The sequence below is a fragment of the Ambystoma mexicanum genome, chromosome 9 (genome assembly GCF_040938575.1).
Source record: "Ambystoma mexicanum isolate Mex_15411 chromosome 9, UKY_AmexF1_1, whole genome shotgun sequence".
In the NCBI taxonomy this organism is placed as follows: Eukaryota; Metazoa; Chordata; class Amphibia; order Caudata; family Ambystomatidae; genus Ambystoma; species Ambystoma mexicanum.
In genome coordinates this window covers 688,973,198-688,985,759 of record NC_090931.1, presented here as the reverse complement: position 1 = coordinate 688,985,759, position 12,562 = coordinate 688,973,198, and the positions used below count along the sequence as shown (strand labels likewise).

Below are 12,562 nucleotides of genomic sequence, written 5' to 3'. Positions count from 1 at the left end.
ATTTAATTATAATTAGTTGCCCCTCATCCAAACTGTTGGATTACCCTTCCATCTACGCGTGACTAACACTGTATCCAGATAAATACGAGTATACTCAGCATAGGATTGAGAAGACAGGTTGAAAAAACCATTAAAGGGGTTCTAGAAGGGGGCACACACATATACTGAATAGGACAGGAGACAAATGTGAACCTTGGGGGACGCCACAGTTGACCGGGATGTCCCCAACGCCCCCTGATTAGCTATGTTAATTTTTTTTTAAAAAAGAAGCAAACTACTTCAGCACCTTCAGTGGACATTCTCTGCTGCAAACTATGACAAACGAGATAAAAGAATTGGAAAAGTCAATTACGTTGAATGCCACAAATAGGTCCAGCAGCTCCACCTGCCAATGCGACGGGGCCTGGTCCCTTCAGAGACATACAGGGACCAGACGACCCCCCTACCAGTCCCTACCAGCATCCTCCGCCAGCACTTGCCCTCAGGGTCCCTTTCCCAGACTATCTCAACCCAGTCCTCCTGTCCACTGCACTTTTCCTCCCCTCCTCCCTCTTTCCCCTGGCACTAGCCGTGTTCGCCTGAATAGCACTTGCCCGTCCCCCTGTAGGGTTCCCCCACTATTGCACTTCTCCCTCTCTCCCCTAGCCCCTTGTACTTATCACCTTGTCAAGCACTTGTACGGTTGGATTGTCACGAGTCCAACATAGCCGTTTCTCCGTTCTTGTTGCTGTTTTCTTATGATATCCCATGCCCCCCCACCTTCTTGTCTTGTGGCACCTGGAAACACTTGTGTATAGGTGCCATACGAATATCCAATAAATAAAAGAAATACATTGATGTGTCTTCTATAGTCAGCAAATTATCCCACACCTCCAATAGGGCGGACACTGTTCCATGTTGGGGTCGGAATCCGGACTGAACTGTACGCTGCTGTTGCTTATATGCTTACTAAATGATGTGAAGGGACATAGTTCAGCTTGAATCCTTTCAATGTAATGTTCTCAGTACCCTCAGATTGCCACATGAAGAAAACATGTATGCAATTTAGAGTCGAATCCCATTCTTTTTTTTTGGTTTTATTAATAAGACATTTTTATTGGTTTTTATAACATAGACAAAACAACCAACAACAGCAACAATACGAAAAGAGGCAGCAGCAGCATCAAGTCCACATTAACTGATTTTAAAGTAACACTAACACTTGTATCACTTTTTGCTTAGCACCCAACCATAAGCAATCATGTCCATGTTCAGAGGCATCGCGCCAGTGGTCGTGCGCTTCAGGGCCCTCCCGCCTCCCACGCCCCCCATATTTTAGAAGCCTTAGTGGGGCAGCATCTTGCGTTGTAAACCCGGTGCTCAACCATTGCACATATGAATCCCATTCTTGATTAAACATAGTCAAGAAGAAAAAGACACACTTTTCTGAGACTTGTCTCCAGAAATGTGCAATGCTTTACCATATACAGACACCTGTACGATACTCTGGGGGTCATTACGAGTTTGGAGGTAGCCATGGAGCTATTAGCGCCATGGCTGCCTCCAAACTCGGATCCGGTCCGGGTTCCTTGAATGGGGACTTACCGGGTCATTCCAACCTTGGAGGACCCGGTAAGTCCCCATTCAAACTACCAATCCCCATTCCCATTCGAGCCCCCATAGGGCTCAATGGGAATGGGGAGGAAGCTAACAGGCCTGTTAATAACAGGCCCGTTATTAGCTACCTGGTCCCTTAGCCGGTCCCGTTAAGGGCGGCTGGTAAAACCAGCCGCCCTTAGCGGGATCCGCTGAGGGACCTCGTAATGCAGCGGTAAAGGGTTATCGTCACCGGCATCCTTACCAGCGCTGTTAACTGCTTACCGCTGCATTCAGAATGAGGCCCTCTGTAGTTAAAGCGTTGTACCTTACCCACTTACCCTGTTGCCTCCCAGAGAACACTTCAAAATAAATACATTAATACAAGTAAGAGTCTCCGGAAACTTTCAATCTATGGTGAAACCAACTATGGATTTCTCCACCTGCCCACAGGACAAATGAGGGAATTACAAAAAATCTAGCCATGGCCATTCGCTCCTTAGTACACTAGCAACTCAGCGGTAGCCAACCTGTCCAGCGGCAGATGCTTTGGGCAACTTCCAGGAATCCTCGCTACTGGCCATGCTCTGAAGCTGATGGGAGTTGTAGGCAAATCTGTCTTGAGTGTGGCAGGTAGGATATCCCTGTGGTGGATGAAGTGACTTGTCCAGTTATATCGCGAGTGCGGTACTGATAACAAATCCCATTCACAAGCATCCAACAGAACCAACCAAAGCGTGGCCCTGGTGCATGCCGACCATCCTCATGAGCAGGGCCGCAAAAGGTAACGAATGGGCACCAACAATTTGGAAGGTCCACTTCACCGCTGCACACTTTTCACATAGTCCACTCCATGCCCTATTTTAGGAGGTATATGGCGCAAAAGCAATGCATTCAAACTCAACTGTGCCTTAAAAAAGGTAAACTCTAAGAAATTACATTGGGGACCATTTATGTGTCGCCACCTCAGCCAGTAATTCAGGCAATCTACTGCTCTCAGAACATAAATGGTCACTAACAATAGAGCGGTAGCCTTGGAAACACTCTCGCCCTCCTGGAACAGGCATCACCAGGGAACAAGAAAAGGGATGCTCCTGTTTTCTGCCTAACATCCATTGCCTTCACACTAACCCTCAGCAATCCAAGGACAGACCGGGAGAGATGTCGCCCAGGCTCAGCAATATTGATCGGGATAATAAAAGGCTGCATGGCGAAGTTTCCACAGGGGTCCTTACTATGTGCCATCTATGTTAAGTGAGCTCACTTGAATAGTGAAAGGGCGTTCTGTGCATAAGAACTGTGATCACATGCCTTTTTGCCATTCACTATGCAGCAGCACGCTATATTACATAGCAAGGGGCATCAAACAGGGAGCAACCTCATAGGTGATGCTTTAGTTTAGAGAGACCTAGCTGGAGCAAAAAGTATTGGAACGGCTAGCCGTGGAGGGCAAATGTGCAGGAATTCACTTTCACGCTAGTGATGTGTCATTATTCCATAGTGCTGTATGTTTATTGCATTGCGATTTGCTAAGAGTTGAACATTCAGTGAGTGCCTTAGTAACACTTTGTTTTCTTGGCGGTCATGTTACTGGAAAGAGTCCTAAATGCCCACGCTTGACAGAACAGCATTTGTTTTGTTAAGTGCCATTTTGAGTTAAGTACTAATAAGGATGATAACTTATAATGTCGACCATCCACATGGTGGGCGTGCGCTCGCCGGGATTTTTGTTGAAATTTTAAATTAAATTGAATGATGGTAGATCAATCTCCGGAAAATGTGTGGGGCTAATACACACACATTTTTTTTTTCATTGCGCAACACCCACATAGAACGGTTAATTCTGGGTGGACACAGCCTACAGGCGCCGTCCCCCTGTCATATTAAGTTGGGAAATGACAGCCAAGAGAACATCAAAGCATCTCGGAAGGGTTAGGGCAAAACATTCCTCCTGCCTTGACCAACCTAATTTACTAACAAAGGTTGCATGGATCCGCCCTGCCCTATTATTAGCTCTGCTGGTGGCAGCTTTCGCATACTAATCAGAGTTAATTCAAGAAGGCCCACGGGGACCTGGTCGCAAGACTATCAAAAGACAGGAAAACCCCAACAACCTTTGATATGCACTGTGTCAACCTGAAGCCAGCTCCCGCCTCTGTCCCATACATGACAGGTCACTGCCCTTGATACTATGTGTTTACAGTAGTCATCCCTGCAGGGGGACCCCATTCAGAAGGTACCAGTATGTGGTTTGATGGCAACCAAATGGCTGGTCTTGCCTCAGCTTCAAGGGAGACCTGCTGCTTTAATAAGGAACCACAGAGAGCTTAACTAACCAGTGAGACCCTTTGATCCACAAAAGAGAGGAAGATTGGTGGGAGTTAGTATTACACGTTTTCACCCCTTTACCTTTTCTGTTGAAAAACACTCTAGTTATGACCTCATGGATACAGGAGATTGTTGGTGGGGACCCAGGATTGGTTCATTAAGGTAGGCATGGTCTACACCAATCACAGTGGCCCATTTGACTTTAAACGAGGGTGAAGCTCCACTTTTGGGTATATCATCCTAAAAATTCATAATGAGTAACAAGAAGAACCCATTTGGACGCTGGCTGAAGGTACAGTCTGCCTTACAGCTTCCACCAGTGAAGGAAGGCCAGATCTTCCGAAGAGGGAAGCAAGATCCCTCCCCTAAATATCTCCCAGGGTACAGAGGGAGATAATGAATCCAGAGGACCCTCCAGCAGCTCCAGAACCGGTACCCAGCCACCACACAACATGCCCTGCTAGGCTCTGCAAGCAAGCTTCCTACGTGGGAAGGGCCAGAGAGTCTCTGAACCAAACCAAGGACAAGGCAGTTGACTGGAATATTCTCCTCAGCCTTGGGCCGTCCCCCTTAAAGGATGACACGAGCCCAGTGAAGAAGCTAGGAGCAGTGCATCGACCAGCATCTACCAGCATCACCTTAAAGGACATTTTCGAGCCAGTCAAACCCCTCGAGCTACAACCAACAGTACCACTGACGGTTGTTGCAATGCAGTCACTCAAGCCATCCGAGACACCTCAACCAGTGCTTCAGACCACAAGACCAGCACTGAGGCAACAATTTGTGACCCTGAGCCACTGTGTATCCCAGCCTGCAGCCGTCCGTCTAGCCTCGCTCTAACTCCCTGCCGCCTGATACCCGCCAGCTGTCTCCCGTCTTGAACACTTTTGCAGGAGGTTCAAAGGGCCTGAAACAGACTTGACCTTGTTGAGCACCAAGAACTTCTAAAAGCACAAGATAGATCATGATTCTGTCCCCCTAGTACTTCTCTGAAGGCCCCTAGTAACATTTTAGAACCCATTTCTCCCCTTGTGTTCAAACCAAGTATCCTTGAACAATTGAGATTAATTACTTTACTGACTACCCTCCTGTCAGTATCCAGAGTGCATCCCTTTTTCCTTATTTGAAACTGTCCTCTGCATTGCTTTACACGGTGGGCTGTATTTTGTAGTGTGCCTGTCGTGATAATAATAAAGTAGATACATGTGTACAACCTTGACTGGACAGTCCCTTTTATCATTGGGTAATAATTGTATTTTCGCTGTGTTGCAACTAACCAACGATCCACGACCTTGTGGAGATAAGCCTGCCGTTCCGTCCATGTTACCAAAATTGGACAAGGAGATTTATAATTTTCTTGTGTTTTCCAATCTGTTCGGATCCCTTCTGGTGCACTGGAGGGGTGAGGCTGATTGATTTTTTAGAAACCAATATTCATCCCTGGAACACTGGTGACTAGGAAGTTGATTTGTCACAAATGTGCTGCAAACCTTAGACAGGTCTTTTATCAGTGCCTTTGAATCAGCTCATGTTTGTATGTATGTATACAGATTTATAAAGTGCAGAACCAAGGCCAGAAGGCATTTGGGCGATAGAGAAGCAGACTGCCAAAGATCATTTGAACAGATAGGACAGAAGATGTCCTCTTCAAATAGGATATCTATACCATATTGTATTTTCCAATGTTTGTGTCATTTGCTATTGATTTGCACAACACTGTAAGTAGCACTGTACTGTAACTAGGAAGCACAATGTTGCTTCATGTATTAAACATTTGAATATAGAAGAACAATTGAAATGCATAGATGGAAAGCTAGATAAAAAAAGTGCAAAAAAACATAGCATGACGTTAATCCTGCTGAACAAATACACAAGAGAGTACTTATAACAAAAAAGGTTTTGGTATCAAAGACCAGGAAAGAACGGGGATGCGTGGGGACACAGGGGGTGTGAGACACAGAAGCAATCATTTCTTGGAATGAAAATAAGTTCCATTGTAAACAAAATAAACTGCTCTAGTGTCATCAAACACACAACTGGGTGACAGTCAATTCAAAGAGAGGACCTCTTGAAGGTGCTGTTACAGCCCAACAGACACACTGTGGGGGAAACTCATAACCCGCTAGTTTGCGGACTAAACATCCTTGAACAGCATCAGCCTGAGTTGCAATGGGCAGAGTCGGCTCAAGGGGCAATTAAGTGGTGTGGTGGACACAGGGGCACTGCAGATAAAAGGGCGTAGCCAGCTCACACAATGTAAAGTGTCATCTAAATTACACTCCCTCAATAATAGAAAGTCATTGACTCACACTTTACATGATAGTGAGTGACAGAGGTGCGGCACCAACTCCTATTCGAGAATCACGCCACGTCTCTGCATTTTGGTATTTGTAGTGTCTGGGCTGGGTGGGGGGGGGGTATGACGAGCCACAAATCGTGCAAAGGGTGCTTGTAAACCTGTTGCTGGCACTGGAAATGGACTAGTGCAAATGCCTGGGAGGACACCAGGGCCTGTACTAAGGACGCTTTGCAGATGTGCAAGTACAATTTTCCATGGTATTAGCACTAGGACCCAAATTGTCCTAGTTAAAAAAAAAAAGGAATCTTTCAATGCATAATGCACAATTGCACTAGTGAAAATCGGGAACTGTATTAGCACGAGGGTCGACACACCACTCGTTAAAAAATGCATTGAAAATATACGTTGAAATGACTTTATCACACACAAAGGGCCATTAAAGTACAGACCACATAAGCAAAATAACTTCACATAAAAATTCATATTAATCAATCTTGTAACAATTCTATACATTTAGTGTCAATTATAAATGCAGTTATAATAACCAATATGATCCAGTTCATTTAATAAAACAATAAATACAATCTTATAAACTATCATCCAAATTCATATAAAACAATTCTTTAAAATAAATATTTAAAACTATCCATCAAACAAGTCTAAAAATCTTATCCTAATCGTCCATAATAACAGAAGAAATGTGGTTGTCAAAAAAGCTGATTCTTCTTTTTCACAAGATTTTAAATATCTCAAGACTACATTGTACCACAATCTCTTCTCTCCTTAGAAGTAGTTCAAACCATCTTTTCCACGGGACAGAATATAAAGGACAGAAAAATAAAAAGTGAGCAACTGTTTCATCAACATCACAGCAACAAGTGCAATGTTTAAAAGCAGTAGGTGATCATTTTGCAGTAAAGACAGAGAGCAATACAATACCAATGAAACACTTTGAAAAGAATATTCTAAAAATCGCTTTGTTACATCCACGACAAAAAAGTTTCATATCCCCAACATTCTTTCAACATTAAATCATTTTTAGTATTTTTTTTCTCTAATATTCTTCAGGCAAAAAAATGTGTCTGGGCCCAGATATTGAAGGCCCTCTTTACGTCCACTTTAATTTTCCTCGTGAAAACACTGATTCCGGCCTAAAGGTGGGCACATCCAAGATCAATTAATATAGGGTTAACAAGCTTCAACCACGTCCAGTTACTGCCCTTAAGATTCTTTGCAAAAGACCATAAAATACAGTGGGATTATTTCAGAGTAATTCAGGTGGAACCACAAGGGAAATGTTTTTTTTAAAAAAATCCTAAGGAATTGGATGAATGGCTACTTTCATATACATGGGAATTGAGGGAGGATTAAGGGGGGAGTACCCTGAGCTGTTTTAAACATTTTCGCTCAGCCACGTCCAGCGCACCCAATCGAAATGACCCCAAAGTTCTGCGGCAGATGTGGCAACCGTGCAAGCTGTGGCTTTATGAACCTATAAGGCCGGATGGACCACTTTACCACAAATTTTATTCATGAGCAAGAATGGTAAGTCGGCCCTTTGTTTTAATCATGCACTCACTCCGAGATTGAAGTGAGTGAGAACGGTGGAGAGTGTTGTTCTACTACTTGTATTTTGTACTATTGAAATGTCCACTACTTTTTACAATCGTGCTCGCCATTCTGGAACTGTACTTTTTGAAGAGAAAGCATAACTCTTCACTTGATCATCTTATAGCAGTTTCAGCTAAACTGAAATCTAACGTACGTTTATGAAGCCTATAGAATATGGACTGGGTGCATTCCAACTGGCTTCATCTTAGCCAGGGGAAGATGGAGGAAGTCCTGCTAACACCAAGATGGAATCTCTCCTCAGACTCCATCTCCCCCTGATTTTTGGAAAACCTGTTAAGTTATTTCAGGTTGAATGCTAACACAATATAGTTTGTAACGGTCCGTGCCATTAACAAGGGACACTATTTTAATATCAGATGGCTGCAGTGCTCCAGATAAGATTTTGAAGTGGGAGTATTTTACCCCTTATTTTTTAAAGTTGGAAGTAAACTGATATTTGGGGAGTAAAAATGGAAATCCATTTCCCAAACGGAATATTTTCTAAGCGAGTGAAAATGTTTTAACGGGAAAACTGTCGTGTTTTTGTAATAATTATTTCTTTGCATCTAGTTATTCATGTGCATTAAAAGATACATGATTACTTCTTCTAATCAGGCAGTAATAGTATTTTCTTCCTCTTCTAAATGCACTACTGGTCCAAACATATGCATGGAGTGTTTTGGGTGAAAGCCGGGGAATATGGTCATACGTATTCATTTCCTCTTTTTTGTTGGGAGTATTTTTACTCCTTATTTTTATTTTTGGGGATTATTTGCCTATTTTTAAGGAGTAAACGTTGGTGATAAGGCCCTTATCTGTAGGATTCAGTGACTGTATAGGAAAGGTAAGTTCCAGTGCTCAAGCCCTAAAAAAGTGGAGGAGACTCATTAACATGCCACATTACAAGTGATGTCACCAGAAATTAGAATATCAGTGAAATATGCACATTTCATTTAATTGGCTTTGCATAACCAAACAAAGTGCACTGGGTGAATAGGCAGGCATTTGCCTTTCAGAAAACCAACGTACATATTTTAAAGGAAGAGAGGATATTTTCTTCTAATAGTGTTGTAAAATTATAACCGATGTGCACTACAAAACCCCAAAATCAAGGCCCATGTTTTTCCTGGAGCACACAGTTTCCATGTGTGACATTTCACCTTCAGCTGATTCTGTTCTATCATCTGGTCCTAATGGAGTTGCCCAACCTGGGAACCTGGTGACCGCAGTGTTTTGAAAGAGCAAGTTCCCATGCAAGGTATCTCATTTTACATAGGCTTTCAAACTACCCAAGGGGGATGGCGCCCACCATCCAAAATAACGTTGGTGGATGCCGTCCACTGGTGGGTACCCTCGACTTGAGCCCTGATCCGTTCATGCCAGATGCAATTGTAAAGTTGTAGTAGGAGCATTAGTGACTATTTGTCTATTGCAATGTACCCGGGGCAGGTACATAAATAAAACTTATTAGCAGACTCCAGGTGGCTCAAATTGTTTGTTTTCTGGACATAGGAAACGTGATCATTCTAATTACAGGAACCTGCTGCAGCTTCCAGTGGAGTGGAGAATTCAGCTTTAAAAAACTTTGCACCCTTTCCAAATGCAACAATGGGCTGCTTCTGCTTACCTAACGGCTAGTATCACATAGTATAAGCCAGGATGGATCCTTTGGTGTAGGGAGGATCACGACTATCCATCCCTAAAACTCTCTCTTAGGACAGAGGAGATGGGACTTTCTTTCTTGATTCACTCGATTTGGTGTAAATTGCCAACTTCTGTTCATGACAACATAAGCTTTTTCTAGTTCCAGGTCCCTGTTGAAGGGGCATCCCTTTTGGGTATATGTTAGGTATTGGTTTTAGTGGAGTTACGATCAGCACGTTTAGGAAATGTATACATAATCCGATTGAAGGACCGTCTGAGAAGAAAAAAAAGACGGGGGCACTGGCACTGCCTTCTTTCGGCCAATCCAGCCACTTGGCTGTTAAAATGCCCCGGCCACAACAATTTGTCACGTGCTGCACTATGTTCCCACCTAGCGCGTCAAACCACCAAAGACACAGTTCTACTACTTTGTTGGTTCACTTCTACCACTGCACTCAACGTTGTAACCATTTCCCATCATTTGAGATCTGGAGACCTGCAAAATGAAAGGTGTCAACTACATGGATCTTTTCACGATTTCATGTAACATTGGCCTTTTTCTTCCTGGCTCACGAGTTTTGGAAAGAATATGTTTTCCACACTAGGGAACACTGTGCAAAATTGCACTTGCAGCGGTGCAAAGTGACTGTACCTCAGGCCCAGGTATTCAAGGGCAGGGTGCAGCTATGTGTGCCCCCTCACTGCTGTCGCTGGTGCCCTTTACAACCAACTTCCCTCCTGCTAATAAGGGTTGAGCGGAGCAGGATGGGGCGGGGCTCCTCATCGCATAGAGATAGATGTTTCTACTTTCCTTGTGAGGGGAACATTATTAAGGTAATCTGCAATGTTCAACCATTGTATAGTCCTCTCGAGCTTAATCATTTATTACAGTGCCCCATGAGTAGGGTGACCAGATGTCCGGGTTTTCCCGGGACAGTCCGGGGCAATCATCCGGGGTCCTGGGAGTTTTTTTCTTTTATAAACCCCATCCGGGTTTACGCCTATGTTGCCTTTTTTTTGCCGGGACCCAATTGCGAAATCCCGAAATCGGGTCCCGGCGCATCTCTTCCTGTGCGAATGATGGTGGGAAATGCTTTTCACGCCCCCATTTCCTCCACCCTTCCCCTCGCTGGCGCGCTCCTCCTATGAGAGGAGTGCCTGTTAGCACACCCCCTACCCGCCCCCCGCAATGGGCCAGGGACATAGAAGTAGGACTAAAGTTGTATGTGTATTTACTTTAGTCCTACTTCTATGTCCACGGCCCGTCCCAGGTTTTTTATTTTTTTTAAATCTGGTCACCCTACCCAAGAGTGACCAAACTGCATGGTCAGCATGGGAAAGGAAGTTATGACATTTTAGTTACTTGTAATGTTCTTTTTGCTGCCTTTTCGGCTGCCCAAAGGTCTGAGTCAGACAGATAGTGGGACGGGGTGGGGGGTCGAAGGCAAGGGGGCCTAGAAAAGATGAGGGAAGCAGGTAACCTGAGGTTATGTTGTGTTATTTTCGAATAGTAAGGTGTAGACAAAAGAATTGGAGTGACCCCAGAAATAAGGGCAACAGTTGAGAGTAAATTAAAACTCAGGATTGAGAGTGGGATGGGGTCAGGGGGTGGGTGATTAATATATGATGGTGGTGCTGTGCGCAGTATAAAAGTCTCATAGCATAACATACCCCTCATGGGGAAGGGTTGGATTGTGGACAGGAAAGAGGGTTTGATGTTGCATGAAGTAGATGAGCTATTGTCAAGAATAGGAAAACTTTTGCTATCGTGACTATCCCAATGAGCAAGGCCTTTTACACAGGCAACTCATGCACGACTTTGCAATGGCCAGAAAAGAGGCGGGCTTACACATGTCCATGACCGCACAATACGACCCCTTCTCAGTGAGGGCTTTCGGTCCCACCCTTGCAGGAACTGCAGACCATCAATTTATGGGGGAATCCCAACTCTAGAACATGCCGTTAGGTGAGCAGTTTAATTTCGCATAAACAAGCATTCCTCTGGACAGCGCCTACCTGAGCATAGCACCAAAGCCCTTCTTCTTGGCCTTCTTCTCCTGTTCCTCACTCTCCTCTTTCTTCTTCTTCTCCTTCACTTTGGACTTTTCCTTATCCTTTTTCTTGTCTTTGTCTTTCTTCTTTTTGTCCTTTTTGTTTTTGTCTGCGTCTTCCGGCTCGGCATTGCCTTGGGCAGCCGACTCACTGCTGGGCGTATCTCGGCCCGATGGGGAGCTTGCATCTGACAGATCATCTACATAGGAGGCAGATAGAGAAAGACAGGTGGTGTGTAATGTGGCCATTCATTATATTATATTTATAACCTCAGAAAAGCACCCAGGCTGTGCCTGGCCAAAAGCCAAAGCCCCAAAAAACCAAGGTCACGTTATCACAGAAGTAGGTACAATTAGAAGCAGCTGTAAAATGATTACTGCAATCCTATATAAACATCACTTTGAATATTGTACAAAAAATAGATAACTAGTGAGTATATGAAACGTATGGCATGCCACAGAGGTCAAATCTATGCGTTCTGCTTACTGCATGTCTATCCAGCAGCAAACAACACTGCGTACAAAGGTGGGACCCAGCAGGACACCTCATCGAGCTAGGAACACCCATGGGGCGACTCCTTTCTTAGATGTTCTACAACCAGAAAAGTACCATTGTGTTACAACAAAACAAATGTCTGATTTCTTCGTGGAGTTTTATCTGCATCCTGCTTCGGGGAATGTCTGGATTTAGTGGCGCATTTAACTTGTCTAAGGATTAACTTGTCAGAGAGGAATGAGAACCATTGGTCATCCAGTCTTTTCTCTCACTTAAAAGGCCAAGACTGAAAATTAGAAAAGAGATGGAGGTAGCGCCAGCTTGGAAAAATCCTATTAGAAGAAGAAATTATATTGTGATAAAAGTATAAGAGATGAACCACACTAGCACGTACAGTGAAGTCCCCTGCCTTAGCTCGGGAGTGGATGGTGGCATCGTCAAGGGAGCTGGGTGCTGCCATAAACAGTGCAATGCTGGTCCCACAGAGGCCAGGGGATCACCACATGGAGTATCTGCCGAGTACTGTCAAATTAAGGGGCACGCAGATAAGCCTAGTTC

The 12,562-nt window shown here is 44.2% G+C and overlaps 1 protein-coding gene across 3 annotated transcripts in view; it reads right to left on the bottom strand.

Annotated features, from left to right (window-relative positions):
- PARD3B (par-3 family cell polarity regulator beta) overlaps positions 1-12,562 on the bottom strand; it is a 2,582,324-nt gene that overhangs the window by 998,127 nt on the left and 1,571,635 nt on the right. For all 3 annotated transcript variants that reach the window (XM_069615556.1, XM_069615558.1, XM_069615557.1), the window contains exon 18: positions 11,474-11,708. In XM_069615556.1, the coding sequence (XP_069471657.1) occupies positions 11,474-11,708 (235 nt within the window). The remainder of the gene's footprint in view (positions 1-11,473; positions 11,709-12,562) is intronic.